General features: G+C 44.2%; 1 protein-coding gene across 2 annotated transcripts in view; it reads left to right on the top strand.

Annotated features, from left to right (window-relative positions):
* The first annotated feature begins 2,192 nt into the window (after positions 1-2,192).
* mboat2a (membrane bound O-acyltransferase domain containing 2a) overlaps positions 2,193-16,927 on the top strand; it is a 39,487-nt gene continuing 24,752 nt past the window's right edge. For both annotated transcript variants that reach the window (XM_047610928.1, XM_047610929.1), the window contains exon 1: positions 2,193-3,004. In XM_047610928.1, the coding sequence (XP_047466884.1) occupies positions 2,921-3,004 (84 nt within the window). In that variant the 5' untranslated portion in view covers positions 2,193-2,920. The remainder of the gene's footprint in view (positions 3,005-16,927) is intronic.

Below are 16,927 nucleotides of genomic sequence, written 5' to 3' on the forward strand. Positions count from 1 at the left end.
AAGAACTTCCAGAGGTCCTTGGCATAAATGAATGCCCCACAATATGAGATTGTTAAGTGAATTAAACATTTTATTGATGTTTCAGTACAGTGAAAAGATAGCCAGTCAATATGCTAACAGGAATGCCAACTTATGCAGCCTTCTCTCTTTGTGCACATCCAGCTTTTCTTTAACGTTTGATCAAATCTTTTTTTGCGACCTCAAATAAACCCTTATGATACTGCTTGAATAATCAACAGCACATATTCCTTAGCAGCAAACACACCCATACACACACACACAAAATGAGCTAAGTCATGCTTCTACATACAGTAAACTCTTTAATAACAAAAGCAGGAAAGCAAAACGAAGGCAGAGATCCCTTTACGTCACAGAGACTGCGGGCACTAAAAATGTGCCCAACTGCAAGAAACAACTACGAGATAAACAAATGCTGCAGTATCTGATAAATATTAACAACCAAGCATGCGCAGTTGAGTTTCTCTCTTGACTCCAGTGTTGTGGCTTATGACGGGGGCTCTGCAGATCTGAGGTGCCAGGATTTATATCATGAGTCGTGTATAAACCAGCATTTAACAAAGTTTTCTTCACAAATAACTCATACGGAAAAAGCTTCTGTATTTCAGATTCTGTGGCAAACACAATACAGCAGTAGATGTTCAAGTATTTGCCCTAATTTTGGCAATTTCACGTGAATTGCTTTCCAGTAGCTTGGGCTGCTTAATGCGCACGCAGTCTCACTAGGACTAATTTGACGGTCCACATATTTCCTCTCATGTATTATGCGGTGGAGCTCCGTTTCCTTCTCCACGTTCCCTCTTCCTCCCGCTGCAAACATGCAGTGGAGGAAAACCTCCCACCAGGACACCTGAAGGTCTTTACGCTTTACTGCTCCGCCGCATCTGCTCGTCCCATTATTCTTGCTTGTCCTCCACGCCTCGTCCCAGCAGTGACTCACTTGGGATCCAAGTGCATGTGTCAGAAAATCCTGATGATGCTCAGTTACAAGAATTACTTCCAGAGAGGTTAGTTACGAAGCTGTGATGACTCTCCCCGGTTTTAAAAGGACAAATATCTGCTTTGTGTTCCATTTGAATGTGAAGCCTTGTCTATTTGTCCTGCATTTGCATTCAATTGTGAAATTTGTGTTTATAGATGCTAGCTTTATAGCACGTGGTCTAAATCTGTGCGTCTTCTTACTGTGAGCTTTCCATACTTGTTTTTTTTTTACATAATTAAAAACTACCAGGGCTTCACTGTGATGCAGGAATTCAGTGAATGAACTGCAAGTGCAGAATTGCTCTTCCGTGGGTTGCGCGTCTCTTGTTGGGTAAGTGCTGCCCTCTATTGGAAACAGTGACCAGGTGCAACCAGTAGATCACCCATTGAAAAAAAGAAAGACCAAACATCACAAGAGGAGTATTCCAGTAAAAAATGTGGCCACAAAATATGATGTCAATATATATATAATAAATGTACACCGTTTACTGGAGAAATAAACATACTGAAAGGAATAAATACTTTCGGGGTTTACGGGGAAATGACTGTAAACCACTAGATGGTGTTGATAAGACAGAGAGGAATAACATCCTCCTGGAATGAGACTTCCTGATAGCTATTACACAACTTTAACAACCAATAGCTGTGTGATTGGTCACATATGGCTATTTTTTAATCTGAGATTGAAGCGCTCACACTTTCCTGTGTATATACACACGCAGTTGCTGCGTGGCTGCACCTTATCACTCTCTGTGGTTTTAAATCTGATGTTTTGTTGGATATTTGAGATGCGACGCTTACAGTGTTTTGCAGGTAATGGTAACATCTTGGTAATAACCTATACAAGGGGGATTTATGCCTCCGTTGCCAAGCTAAAAATAAAGTGCACACGGGAAATATATTCAAGTTTATGTGGTAGATAACAATTTTGAATGTCTCTTCTGTTGACAACTTATATCTAGTTTAAGTGTCATAAAATATAAGTCCATATGAAGACGCCTGTGGTTTAGCGCTCACTTTATAAAAAGATCAAGTGTAAACAGTGCAGACACAGGTCTTCCTGCTCACTTTTATAGTCGTTTGTGCTCTTTTCTCACATGAATCCTACCAAACGCCCCTCTTACGTCATGCCTTTCCCCCCTCACGCGTGGAATGCTGTAAATGTGAGAGTGGAGAGGGGGGGGGGGGGGGGGTCGCATGCATCATCCTTCGCCTCGCGTTCAATTATCTTTTAAGACTGAGAATTAAAACCAAGAGTCCATTAACAACGGAGGGTGAGTGGTTGATGGATTTCACTTTCCCCTCGCACCGGGTCGAGAGAAACGGTCATTACGGAGGGCTGGGCCGCCATCTCCCCACCCACATTATCACCATGTTTATTGTCGCCAAAGGTTCACTGCTATCAAGATAGTTCACGTCCATTGACCGTCGTCTACTTCGTGCGCAGCGTCCAAATATTTTGGCTAGCACGTTAGCTAGCAGGGAGGCAACTTTCATTTTTTTAAAAATGTAAAATAAAACGTATTTTATAAGATGCCGCGCGCGCCCACGACGCGAGGCAATGGTTGTTTTTAATTCACGACACGCGAGACATGTTGTACGTTTTAAAGTTTTTGTTAACGGGACGTAGAAGAAGCCTCGACGTTGTGAGACGGAGACGCTACAGCGGATGCTAAACGAAAGGGAGAGTAGGGGCGGGGATGCTCTCGCTTCGCGTGTGTGCTCTTTGTTGGATGAGTGCCGTGGATGACAACCGTCCAGCTCGTCGCAACAACAGCAGCAGCAGCAGCAGCGGTGGAGGAGACAGCAGAGGAGACAGCGGCAGTGTGTGTGCGTGTGTGTGCGTGTGTGTCTATCATCGCAGGGGAGAGAAGTGAACCGGAGGAAGGAGAGAGAAAGGATTTCCAGACACCATCCAAGCATGGCTACCCAAACGACAGCATCATGCACTGGATCCACTCTGTTGCAGCCACTCAGCGAGATGATCAATCTCCCCCTCGACCAGGTATGTGTTTGGATGGAGAAAAAATATATATATGTATGTATCTACATATATTGATTCGTGAACCGATCGAGCGGAGGACATATTTTCAGCCACATACTTAGCAATGTGTGAGGCTGTAGCGGCTGGGAATGCGCACTGCTATTGTCTCCTGGCGTTAGCTTGGCCCTTAAACATTGCGGATTTGCTTAAAACGGGGCCAGGAATTCACCGCTGGTGGTTCACTATCACCATCAGCTAGCCCACTGTCAAGCTACTCGGCAGCTAATGCCCTTTGTCTCTCCCTTTCTATGCCCAGAGCCTAATCCAGTGGTTTCCAAACCATGGTCCGAGGACCCTCTTGATCCTTTGATCTTCTCATAATCGGGCCACTAGTGTAATCTGGATTAAATACTTCAGTTTCACTTAAATGTCTACTAATGCTGCGGCCACATTAGTGCCGGGGAAGCGACACAGCTACGATTCATTTTTTCAGTGGAGGCTGGTGATGTGAAGAATCAAAACCCTGACTGTTGTCGCTACGTCAGGGGTGTGGGGGCTACATAACAAATGTCTCCTCGGTCTTCGGCTTTTAATGGCAATTGTCAAAAATAGCTGAGATGTGCATCGCAGCAACCAGACTAATCTAATTAAGTAGAATTGGCTGAACGTTGTTTTTGCATTTCCATTTGCATTATTTGGTGGCTCTAATGACGTGGTGACTCGTCAACCAATCAAATGCCACGTCTGTCACTTGGTACTCATCAACGCTTCCATTGAAAATGAATCTAGTTTAATGCTGCCTTCACACTGGTGGCATGAAGCGACAATATGTATCATGACATGAGATAGATAGATAGATAGATCGAAATGTTGACAGAAATCCGTCAAAAAACATTTAGAGAGACACACTTAAAGCTGAGGCCTACCAATCAAACTTGAGCTGGCTTCATCACTCCAATGAGGCAATGCCTCATTAACCAATCAAATGTCTTCTTTCACCAGTTAACTTTGTAATGAATGATCATCAGAAATGCCAGTAACCTTTGTCAGGGTGTAAATGCTAACCTGGAAGCCAGACCAACTTCTCCCTTCACATTTTTTTTTGTTGTTGTTGTTGCAAAATTTGCTCCAGAGCCACTCCATTGGGAACTCATCACGCTCTAGCATGGATCTGCCGGGCCAACGTAATAATTTGGCTGCTACGACTGACAGATCACACCATCATCAAGTAGCGATGACACTATGGTGGGACTGTAGTTTTCTAAATTGGAATTCGTTGCAGTGTGTGCACTGTAAAGCCAGCCACAGGTGCCACGCCCTGAAACGCACATGGATTTTCACAAAGTACACTGGCATAACAGTGGTTTCAGAGCACATACACCAGAGACAGCCTGTGGTTGCGTGTAAATGGCTCAGTTCAGTCCTGTCAGATGAGGTCTGTGGCTCAACGTTTGTTAGTCAGGTTCTTCCAGAAACGTCTTTAACGATAACAATGATCACTCTATGATTTGTTCCAGCGTGACTTGTCTGAGAAAAGCTTGGAATATCCAATGTTAACATTAGTGATTTCCTCCAGCTTCGCTCTCACATTATCAGTTTTGCATGTGGAAGTGTCCGTCAGAGTTTACATCCAAATAAGTACCCTGCAGCTTCCCTGTATCAGCCCTGTTTGGCAGTTACAAGTGTTATCTTTTTGCCCTAAATTCAAATTCATTTATTCTTTCCAGAGTCATGGCATTAGGGAAGTATTTGTGGGATTAGCTATTTCTGCAATAACGTGAAAAAGGTCTCCAAAAATGATATGAAAGCTGTCTTGTATTCTCTTATGCTTTTGCCATGTCTTATCAGCACTCTTTTGTTCTTATCAGCATAAAGTAGGGTCGCAGACAGATGAGCCTGTTCCATCTGCATGCCTAGAGTTTTTTTTTACTTTGTCATACACTAAAAAGATTCCCTCAGGGGAAGCTTTCTTCAGCCGAGGTGCTGTCAAGTTTTCAAATAATATTTAACTCTGCTATAAACACTTTACTAACAGGAGGGTGTGGGCTTATGTCCAGTTTCATGGTTTCAAAAGCATTGATCGCGTAAACCGTGAATGAACTCTGTGCTTAGGTGAACTTCCCGATCATTAGATAATGCTCACAACATCCAAACCTGCATGTCTGGACTGAAACGTGTCACTGGTTTCCAGCATCTGATAGGAATGTTACACAGAAGGAACTGAATCAAATGGAGTGCGACAAACTTACGCCAACTCAACCTCAATGGCCGCCATTGAAATATATTATAACAATCAATGCCTGTATTGCCGTTAGTGGGTTTTAGAATGACGCGTGTGACCCAAATCAGTACAGTAAGCACTTTTTAAAAAAAAACAAAAAAACAACACATTTGTGCTTCTTTATGTGAAGCCAAACTTGTGTTTTTGTTAAGCAGCAACACATATAGCACAAAATTCAGATATAAAGCCAAAAAAGGGACGCATGCAGGAAGAGACCAGCAGGGATGTAGCTACCAGACGCCATGGGATTGTAATGAAATTCAGCAAATTGTGATGCTAATGGTGTTTGATTCTTTTGATAAGACAAAGGGGATGTAAGATTTTTAAATACCCGACACGTCTCGACTGTCATCTGCAGTCTTCTTCAGAGGCGTCATCTGGTCAGGTATTTAAAGTCTGACCTATCCCCTTTGCCTTACCAAAAGAATCAAACACCATTATTGAAAGTTTAAAGAAGACAAAATGAATGTTTTTGAGCTGACTTGTAGTGATGACACAGTAGGTACAGAGCTGAAATAATCTCAAATTTGACATGCGCAACCGATACTGTTGATCGACTTACAACGTCTGTAAGTTTGGTTCCTATCACTGAACTCGCCGTGCTGATAATAGTGGACACGGTACGTCAAGTGAACCCACATGTACCGTCGTCACTGTTGGTGGTGTTTATAGATATCGGGGAGGGCAAAAACAGCCACCTCCATCTGTGCACTGTTCATATTTTTATCTTATGCTCGTTGCTCTCAAAACCATCGGCATACAGACGAGATGGTCACCAGAGCATGGCACAGTCACTGGCGACCAATGGTCCGCAACAAAGCGATGGGTGATAAACAGATGACTTTATATGTAGACTGAGCTTGCGCAGTGTGGTTTTATTGCTTCTTATTCTGCAATACCGTCCATGATTCAACCCTTTGCCAAACCTGATGTTGAGGTTGTACAACTTTTTATCACGTCTCTTTACCTTGGCGTCAGAGATTTGCTTTGATGCAGGAAGTGCATTACTTAACTACTGGGAGTGCTTCTTGGCATTACGCGCCTCAGGCAGTTTTTGTTTATCTCTGTTTGAATTTCGAAATCCCTTGAATAAATGCTAGCTCAGTAAAAGTGATCGGCACCGCACAAATTGGGCAGATATTCGAGGGCTTTCGTGGCCTACTCTACTTTGTTGGACAGGTGTCACCCTCGTGCCAGTGCGGTTTGCTAGCATCCCGCCAGCTGTGCGCCGTGTTGTGTCAGCATCGCGTAAATCAATACGGCCGCTCAGATAACGGCCCCTGTATCCGTGTGGCCCACGGACATCGACACTGATTTAAATGATGCTGTTGCAGCGCGGCGGCTCTCCCTGCGTTGTTAGGGTTACACGTATCGCATAGGAGAGACGGGCCTCCGCACTGGGCTCGTGTCGGGGCTATAATGGGAGCTGTGAAATCTGAACTATGTCTTCTCTCTTTTTTTTTATTTATTGCTTTCTTTGTCTCTGTCGCACACAGCCCATCCTTTGTCAGTACCATGCTGACGGTGCTTTGAATGGGACCTCCTACTGCATTTTTGTATGCCCACACAAACACTGTTCGCCCACACTGATATGAAAAATGGGATTTCTTATGATCACAAGTGCATATCCTGAAGCCAAGCTGTGTCTTCCCTAGCTTCGGCTTATAGCTTGTCATAAACCTTGTGGAGTGGAGGCCCGGGTCCAGCATGAAGTGCGATGCACTTAGTCTTGAAGACATTGACCTGACAGTGTTCATCAAGGAAATCCTTGACATTTTATTCTCAGCACATCTGTCCTCCTCTTACCTCTAGCGGAGATAGCCACTCATTCAGCTATTGCTCTTATGGCCGCCAGACTCCAGAAACTGATTCTAAGCTGCCATTACTAAGAGGAACGCACTTTAGATTAGCTAAAAGCGAAACGTTATGTGTTGTTTGAGATCAACCCTCACAGGACGCACAGACCTGCACTGGTGTTTTGAACGCTCAGGTACAGCTCGTTCTCACTTCCTCGAGGACGTAGCTTTTGGTATTAGTCATTCACACAGCTGAGCAGAGCTTTTGCTGATTTAGGAAGTATTTTCCAAGGCAGCGGGAAAATGAATCAGATCCAACCACTTGAGTAGGAAGTTCGCAGGTCCAGTTTGTTTTGTTCTCCACAATGCGTAGAGAACAAGGCTCAAATGACATGATGTCCAGCTTCAGTCTGAAATTCAGAAACGTGTCCATCTATCCCTCCCCCCCGGCTGCTTTGCAGACACCATGTCTTGCTCGCTCTGCCATCCGTGCGCCCGGCAACTCAGCTCAGTGACAGAAAAACAAAAATAACAAAGTTGAATGAATCATACGGTCCATCCGCAAATGGACAACTCTATGTCGGAATCTAATTTAATCACATCTAAATTTAGGTTATTTATCAGTGGCACTAAAAGTATCATATCCCCTGATAAGGAACGTTTGTGCCTCGGTGGACTTTGTGTTCAGCTGTGGAGCTCTTTCTACAGCTGCAGCTGTTTCCATATGCAACAGCTGGACTCCTGGTGCTTCTCTTTGCTTTTCCACGTATTATATACACTATTATAACAACTCGTTGTTTGTTTGTGCAGCTCTTCATCACCCTGCATTGTAATATGCTTTATTTATTTTACCTATGGGTCCCGCTATTTATGTTGCATGAAGATTTAAATTTAAACGGGTGATTACGTTTTGAGTAGCTAATGATTTTTTTCTATTGTTAAGTGTTTCCCCCCCCCCACATTCTATTAAAAGCTCTGAGTTAAAAGGTTATTTCTCTTGCACGCTGAAGGTTGTGAACTGTTTCCACCCTCAAGGTCTGCAGGATGTCTCTTGAGGGTTTCGGAAAATTCCACCTGCGCTGTGTTGTGTTTGAGAGACAGCCTATAAGCTGACGGACATCTTTCTTTGACATACTTATATGTTTAGTATTTGGATTAAGAGAGATTTTGCGTGATGTAATGTTTTCAGTGTCAGCAGTGACCTTAAAAAGAGGACACGTGCGCATACAGCTGGAACATCTTGTCAGTCGACCGTTGACAACAGCGTTTGTAGAGCTCTCTCGGACAAATACGTTTCTCTCCCTGGCTGCAGAAAAATGATCTTAGATGCCTGCTGCTTTGTCGTGTCCAATTATTGAGTGGCGCAACCAACAAAAATATGTTTTTTTTTTCACAGCTCTGCCGTTTCACCTTAGAGGTGTACGCAATCAACATGCAGCCGTCGTAGCTCATCAGTCATTTCAAATGTGCCAACTGAATCTGATGTGAGGACGCTGTCTTTTAGGAATCGGTTCACACTGTACAGGCGGTGCTGCTCTGTGTCCCAGCTGTACAATCAGTCTTCTGTTTATGCGACATATTGGATTGCAGTTTGTCACAGTCAACGGCCACGTCTGTTGTCACGATAACAAGCCTTCTTTTGTTGCTGCTGCAGAAATTTCCTACAAGGCGATTGTACTGTAGGCGTGTGAGCCCACACAGTGCAGAGGGTTTGACTCCCAGCTTTCTTTCCGTCCACCGACGATTCCCTGTGATCAGTTACACAGGTCCCTTTTAACAAACGAATAGGTTGACCCGGCTTTAACTGAGCCAGCTTTGCCGAAAGCTTGCTTCTGATGTTTCTGACTCCTCCTTGGTCAAATCATCCCGATGTAAAATCCGTGCTTTTGCTAACATTTGCTTCCTTAAGTTCATTTTTGGAGTGGATGGAAGGGTTTTAAGGAGCTTGGCCTGGAGAATCTAATGTTGGCTTCACTCTAAGGTCTCCTGGCACCGGATCGAGTCCCCAAAGCTATGGGCTTGGGACTCTTCGTCTTCCCTTTTAGCCCCCGGGACTAGTCAGTGTTTCTCTACCTCCCCTTTGTCTTTAATTGGATGCCCGCTGGGAAGTTTCATCCCCTCCAATTGATTTCCTTCCCTCAGCTCTCTGTGATGTAGTGCTGCTGCTGCCATAATTACGGTGCACAGTCAACAATACAAGCATGCGTGATTCCTCCTGGGGCATATGGGAAGGCCCGGCTAAGTTGTTAACATAACTGGGTGGTTGATAACAAGCAGCACAGTGACGGTAACAAACCAGTCATCATTACGGTAGCTAGACTTTATGATTATGTGTTCAATCATGCTTCCCTGTTGGAGTTGTAACCCAGAGGAGTGGAAGAGCCGACGATGGAGGAATAAATCAATAAATCAGTTATACAGTCGGAAGATAAATCCACAAGTTTACCCAGTGCAAACAGCGTTGTGCAACACATTGTTTGTGATGAAGATAAGTGCTCTGTATTGATCTGGTTAAGGTTCATCACGAAGTATTAGAACAGATGAGTGAATTGACCTGTTGAACTTTTGCTCCTCTAAACCTCTGTAGGTTAATACAAAGTCTCATTCACATATCAAAGCAGATCGAGTGTCTGTGTCAAAGTAACCTTGCATTGTGCAAATATCCATAAAATATCCACACTAATTTCTCCAACTCCTTCTGTCTGGAACATTTATGCTGTTTTGCTCTGTTTGTCCTTGTCTTTCTTTTGACTTTTATGTTGTTATGGTCGAAGGATTTTGAATCAAACCAAAAAAAATCTGGGGATTTCCTGCCAGTACCTGGTAACTAGGGAGATCCCCGTTGCTTTTTTTCTGTTCCTCTTTGCACCACTTAAAGGAAAACTAAATAGGAAATTCACAACATACTGTTGTGACACGTACAACTTCAATAAATCTTGGACTTACTGACTATACGGTAAAAAACGAAAAAAAGCTCAGTGTGGGTGGCCCCGGCCGTCGCCATATTGGAACAGCCTGAATCATTCAAGTGGACAAAGAGGCGGCTTCGGTTGTCAGGTGACAGCTAGGCACACAGCTGACAACCTATACAGTCACCCACTGGTCACTCAAGGAGGCACCCCCTTATTTATACATAAATAAGGCCTGATTTAATCCAATCTGTTGAGTATAAAAATTTTCATTTAGAGCCTCAAGTGGCCGTTTGAGGAACAGCCACTTGCATGGAGATCATTCCCAGTTCAATTCCCAGTCTTATAAAAAAATAAAATAAAAATCTGTTGTTTACACTGCTAACATTTGACCAATGGTCATTTTTTTAAAAATGGAAATTATCCAGAGCTGCAATTGAAACCAATCACTGTACACTTCCACGTCTTAATGCCCAATAAATGCAGTCATTATATTGCTTATAGTTCCATTATACCATAAATCGGATGTTGTGCAAGCCCTGCGTTATGTCAGTAGAGTGAACGACAAAATGTTTTGTGCCCGTGTGATAGGACAAAAAAAGTGGGTGGATTATCTCACTGTAGATACAGATAAGTAAGAAATTCTGTCATTCCTCTTCACTCTGAATTGCTCACCACGGTCACAAAAGTGGATATCCGCATGACTCAGCTTTACCAGCTCATTAGTTGGTAATGGTGCGGTGTACTGATGGTAGATTGGGTTTCTGTACTTAAAAGGCCTACACTCTGGAGCTTGGAGTTTAATGTTGGCACGTAAGGCAGATTCAAATTAGAGGCTAAGCATGTAGACATATTTTAAGTTGTGAGCCATAAATACAGCTAACAAGAAACTCCCAACTTAAACATTTGCTTCTAGTTATGACACTGTTATCACAGCTCAAGCGTGTGCACTTTGATAGGTGTTAATCTCTCCTAAGGCACGCTCATATCGAGCCTGTAGCATGAAACAGACTTTAATTTCTCTTCATGCAGCTTCTTTCAGTTTCTAGTTTGTTCTCTGTTCTCGTCCAGGAGTCCAATGGGATGAAGAAGATGCATCTAATATAAATGAGAGGGCATGAATATTTATTAGTGTGACTTTGCAGTGTCACTTGTAACTCCACTGAGTTACGTTTGGGGGTGACTCTGTCACGTTCACCAGGCCTCAGTCACCTCACTTCTAAGTGGCCCTGTACTCCAATAAATAGTCAATCCGAGTATTGATCATTCTCAAAGTACAAGTTGCGCTGTCATCTTAAAAGTTCAGCGAGGAAGTGCGAAATTGATTCACACCATTCACTTCTCAGGGCCTTTGGTCAACGATTCCCCCGAACCCGATCGCCTGATGGAAGACGGCAAAATAGAGGTGTGCTTAAAGGTGTATAAAACTGGACGCAGTGCTTTACATGAGTTTCTCTTTAGTCCCAGTGATAACAATTATCTGTATTTGGACCATAAGACATGCAAAGCAGTTCAAGTGAGGTGGAATAGCTGCTCTCAAACACAGAGGGCATTTATAGTGTTCTATGTAAGACAATGAAATGCATTCACAAAGGCAATAAGTAAGTGAAAACACAATTTTCAGCTTTTTTGCCACAATACTGTGAGGGGGTTGATCCTTAGCTTTGATCAAACGATGTACCCATGAATTGAGTCCCTCTGTATTACTAAAATGATTTTTAGAGCTCATGTATCCGGCTGATAAACAGTGCTGTTACAGGCATAAATATGGACAGTGACTCCAGGTGAAACCTCCTCCCGTGGTCTTCAGGGAAGTCGATGCTGTCAGTAGTTGTTTAGCTGAGCATTGCCACAGTAGAACAATCACCGAATGTTCACCCAGCCAACAAAAGCCAGTTACTTTACATGCTTATGTAACATTAGCTTACCATTTGCAGTCTTTTGTGACTTTAGAGAAAAAACCTGCCTTTTGTGTTATAGGTGATTGTGCCACTCAAACGCGATTTTGAGCTGTTTTTTATGTCAAGAGGGTTCCCTTTGTGAATTGGAGAGTCTCTACAAAGGCAGTATTTTCTGGGCTGCAGATTCTTGCCAGTATGTGCTAAGTCATTTATAAAGAGCTGTTGCTTTAAGGTCGACTCCTCATGCTCAGCACACCGTTGAGAACTTTTTCATTTGTGGTCTGCCTGTTTCATCTTGGAGGCCAAAGCTAGGAAAAGTTTCTTGTGTGGAATCCGTTCACACGTGAACTATTACTAAAGCTGTAGGCATTAAGTACATGAGAGCACATTCGCTGACGGCATTAAGTCAAATTTCGGTAACTGTTCACTGATCCTAAGAGAGCTAATGAGCCGAGCAGAGGTATTGTGTCTTGGTAATGCAGGTCTTAAGAGAAGAATTAATTCAAATGGGATAAGCTGCACATATTGTTTGTGCCTCCGGCCTTGAAAGCTGTTTGACTGGACAAAAGGGCCGTCAGCTTTTCTCCGTGAAAGTGGTCAAAGTTTTGTCGATATTCATATAAACACACCATAATAGTCCCTGGGTGGCGCTGAGGAGACAAAATGTTCTGTGATGATTGATTTCCCTTTTATGTAAGGAGTTCAAAAAAAAGGCATTTCGTCTTCTGACCAGCTCTGGCAGTGCAGTTACTTTTCCACAACACTGTACGTCATTTCAGTTAGTCATTCAACAAACATGTAGATTATTAGCTAAAAACCAACAGCTTGAATGAAAGAATACCGGCACTCATTTGATTGCAGGGGCTGGATCAATTTGCACTTGTTCATTATGTGAAGCTGAATGGTCTCATGGAGCGCTGCAGAAGCAAGATTCATCATGCAAGGCTGCATGCCCTCCCTTTGAATCTTTGTCTTCATGCATTCCATGTGCACAGCTGTGCCCCCATGTTCAAACAACAGACTGGAGATATTACAGGCTGTTCTTTATGAGTAACCCCCTCTGCAGCTCTGTGTGAATGAAACAGCGGGAGCTGAGCTGGCAGCGGCCCAGCGCTTGAGACGACGCTCAGACTCGCTTCCTTTCGGTTGCGCTGGAAAAGGCCTCTCAGATATTTCGAATGATCGATTTAAATCAGTTCTGTATCTGCGCGAGCATGTGAAACGGCTGCGAACATCAGGCTTTGGCATCGGTCGCACAGAAGCAGACGGAGGCAGGGCTCAACCGTTTCTTTGTAGGTACACCTTTCACTCCCACTGCGAAATGTAAAAAAATTCACATCAGGTTCAATAAAACACAGTAAAATCCAACACGATGCAGTTTGCCTGAGACACTTGACGTAGAATGTCAGTCTTGGTTGGTTTGTTGATACCTGTGGTTACCGGTGGTTCCAGTGTTGTCACCTACAGAATTGTGAGTAAAACAGCAAAACAACCTTTTCTGTTACCATTAGCATTTACCATTTTCTATTACCATTAGCAAGTATACTAAGTCATTACGTAAGACGGTGAACCTTAACATCAGCAACACCAGGCTGGTTCCAAATGATTATAAAGATATACGTGCGTAGGTAAGGTGTACGTGGTTAAGTGATGAGATAAATCAAACGAGACATGCGTACACAGGCAGCAAGAGCATATCTTATCGACGACACCGTCTGTCTGCCGCTTCTTTCTTTCTCTTTCTCTCTCTCACTCTTCGTGTTCCTCCTTCTTTAGAAGGATCCCACTGAAACTCTTGTATAAGTCATGTGGCTGCCAGCTGTTTGCTAGAAGTTGCACATGTCAAGAGGTGGAGGGGGGGGGTTAAGTGTTGTCAACAAAACCCAGTGAGAAATATACGTGGATAACAGAAGAATGACGACTAAGGAAGGCAAGTAGAGGGTGCAACGTCAGCACAGGCACTCGTTGGCTTTATTATGTATAATAACACAATACAAGATGCATACATTGTAATTGTTCTCTTCTGTTCCTCTGCTGTTTTTATGTTGCGCTGACACGGTAACTTACAGCGTGCATACTCCCGAGTGCTTCAAATCGAGGTCAGTGAAGGTCAGTGCATCTTGCTGTGGTCACATGACTCCATTGTTAATCTTCCCCATTGAACACTAGTGTGGATTCTCAAGGCGCACATGACATTTCTGACTGAACGCAGCCACTATAGTCAAGGCGAAAGGAGCTTCACAGATACATACTATTGTGAGCATGGGTCTGGCCCAGGGCTGCTGGTGGTTGCCTTGTGGGGAATGGCTGATTGTTTGGCTATTAATAGCCGGCCTGACCGTAGAACCTGACTGGGATCTGTGGGTCAGCTCAGAGAGGAGAGCTCCACACTGCAGGCATTAGCACTCTTGCACGCGTGCGTTTGCATTTCCATACGAGCGCGTGCATCCTTCAGGATGCTCTCATCCACATGGCTTTTTTTTCCCTCATTATTTCCTACATCAGCACAACTCACTAACGCGGCCTCAGGTAACCCCGACAATCAATGGCCGTCTCTTAAACGGTGGGTTTGGTTTCGGCATACAGAGACTTGTGTTAAGCCCTTTTCGTTTCGTTTACAGGCTGGCAGCCTTGCGACTTCACCTCAGGTGAAGTGCTTGTCAAAATGTCAGACTTCTTTTGCTTTGATTTGCGCGTGTTTGTGAGTGGGCGAAGAGGGCATTGCCAGTGGCACAAAACAATTCAGAGCTTCTTTTTTTTTCTTTTTTTGTTTTGTACCGGTGGAAAGAACAAGAATGCCGTTGTCCCCATACTGTCAGCATGCACTGGCTACACCGAGCACGTACACACACACACACACACACACACACACACTAAAGTTGGTCTGTCTCTAGGAGGCATGACCAGTTGTGCCACATTTGTTGGCTATGACTAAAGCAGTCATGACATCGCCCGCGCTTTCGTCTGGCTGCAGAGACTGTGTGTGTGTGTGTGTGCTCGCGCGTGCATATGGGTTTGTTTGCAAGCTCGTGTGTTTACATGTGGGAGCACGCTGACGCTCGTTCCAGCGCTGTCACTTTCCTCCCGTCAGGAGAAGGAGCAGATTATGCCGCAGCGTTGCATTCTTCACTAAACTGTTTTTTGCCGTGTGTCTGATTGCCTCGTTAACCTCAACGTGCAAAAACTTGTATGTTGCACGCAAGTCAATATGCACTGTGTACTGTATATAATATTAGAACCTACTTTCTTGCTTCATCCACACATTAATTCCTGGGAGTTAGACGTAAGTGACCTTTCCAGCTGTGGTCTAACATGAAACGCCGCTGTTTGCACTACAGTACTTTCTGCTGTATATGTGAAGCGTACCATATATATGCTCTATAGACTCTTTTTTTTGCACCGGCTGTGGCACTAGTTGAGCTGAACTTCAAGGCTTCGAGCACCCTCCCTGTGCTCGGGCGGCGGCAGCAGCAGCGTCACGAATCTGCATGAGTCATTGTGGACTACAGCTGATGGAAATAAAATGAGACTGTGCAGAGCGGGGCTGTGGCGTCACATCGTCAGTACGGGTGGGGGTGGGGGTAGGGGGGGATTGTGGGGGAATGGGGGGTGGGGGGAGTGTTGAAGGAAATGACTTAATGACATGGAAAAAAGGGTTTTATGCTAATGACGGTCTATATTTATCTCCCACTCTGTGTAGGAACACACACACACGGACAGATTCATGCACACATGCACACAGACAGGAGCCCACCAGTGGCAGTGAGCACGGCTCAGATAGGGAGAGGCATGCGCTGCTCACTATTTTAGTCTCCTGGCGCTGAACGCGGTCTATGCACAGGGAGCGGAGAGAGGAATAGTATTCATGAAATGTAATGTTATCCCAGTTGTGTGTGTGTGTGTGTGTGTGTGTGAGACGCTACTTAGGCTCACTGAAGAAGTGAAAGTCATTACCTAAGCAGGGAGCTCTCGTGCGGGAAAGGTGTTCTGCACCTACCGAGAGCCGGTCGGACTCAACGAGCCAGTTTTATGAAGATCTTTATCTGTCTCGGTGCCCCATGGGAACCATTTTCTCCGGTCTTCCCATCATTCACAGTCAAACGCTGACAGGTGAATCAACGTGTCAGAAGAAAAGTCAGTCCGAAGGCAAAATTGCAGTCTTCATAGGCACATCAGTGTCAGGACGTTCATGCCATGTTTGTTGGCTGTCAGCTGCACGACCACCGTGGTCCTGACTGTACCTGTATCACAGCAGTTATTGGATAATGAAAGAATTCATGGATCTCATTGTGCTTTGGCTTCTTATGACTTTGAAGATTTTCCCGCTTGTTCCAATATTGAGTTTTTGGTTTTGAGTGAAATATCTTGGTGAGATATTTGATATAAATATCCCTAAATGGTTTCTGATCAGATGCCTTCTCATCAGCCCTAGCTGGACATGTAGCATGCTAACTATCTGAACATCCCAAGAACCCCCTTTAGAGGGTCCTGCTGTGGCACCAAACACCTTGTGTTGCCTAATCTGCGTTCTTGTCTGTACATAAGTTCTTCTGGACTTGTGGGACCAGTCACATGCTAAGTACTAAATAGTTCTAAGTACGCATCTGACCAAGCACAGTCCAAAATGCATCCACAGAATTGCCCCATAATTAAACATGTTGCTCCAAACTACTACCAAGTATGAAATCCTGGGCTTTGCCTACTTGGTATTGATGAAATGCCCCGGCGTTTGAGGACATGCGAAACCATGTAGCAACCTACACATGCAGCACACACACTTAACGTGAGGGAGCTCACTTTAAATGCCCTTGACATTTAGCCGATGCTTCGCTACATTAAGTCATGGGACAAGTAATGGTCGGATGCTGCACTGTGTTTCTCTGGAGGTTTTGGCCTGCATCGTATTCTGTGCTCCATCTCCATTCACCCTGACCCAGAAACATATATTCCGATTCTCGCACCTCTCCAGTAAACATAGAGGTGTTACCTTTATTATGACACAATGACTGTACAAATAGAGCCGGTAGCTGCTGAGAACACTGGCTTCATTTTGGGAA

The sequence above is a fragment of the Mugil cephalus genome, chromosome 17 (assembly GCF_022458985.1).
Source record: "Mugil cephalus isolate CIBA_MC_2020 chromosome 17, CIBA_Mcephalus_1.1, whole genome shotgun sequence".
In the NCBI taxonomy this organism is placed as follows: domain Eukaryota; kingdom Metazoa; phylum Chordata; class Actinopteri; order Mugiliformes; family Mugilidae; genus Mugil; species Mugil cephalus.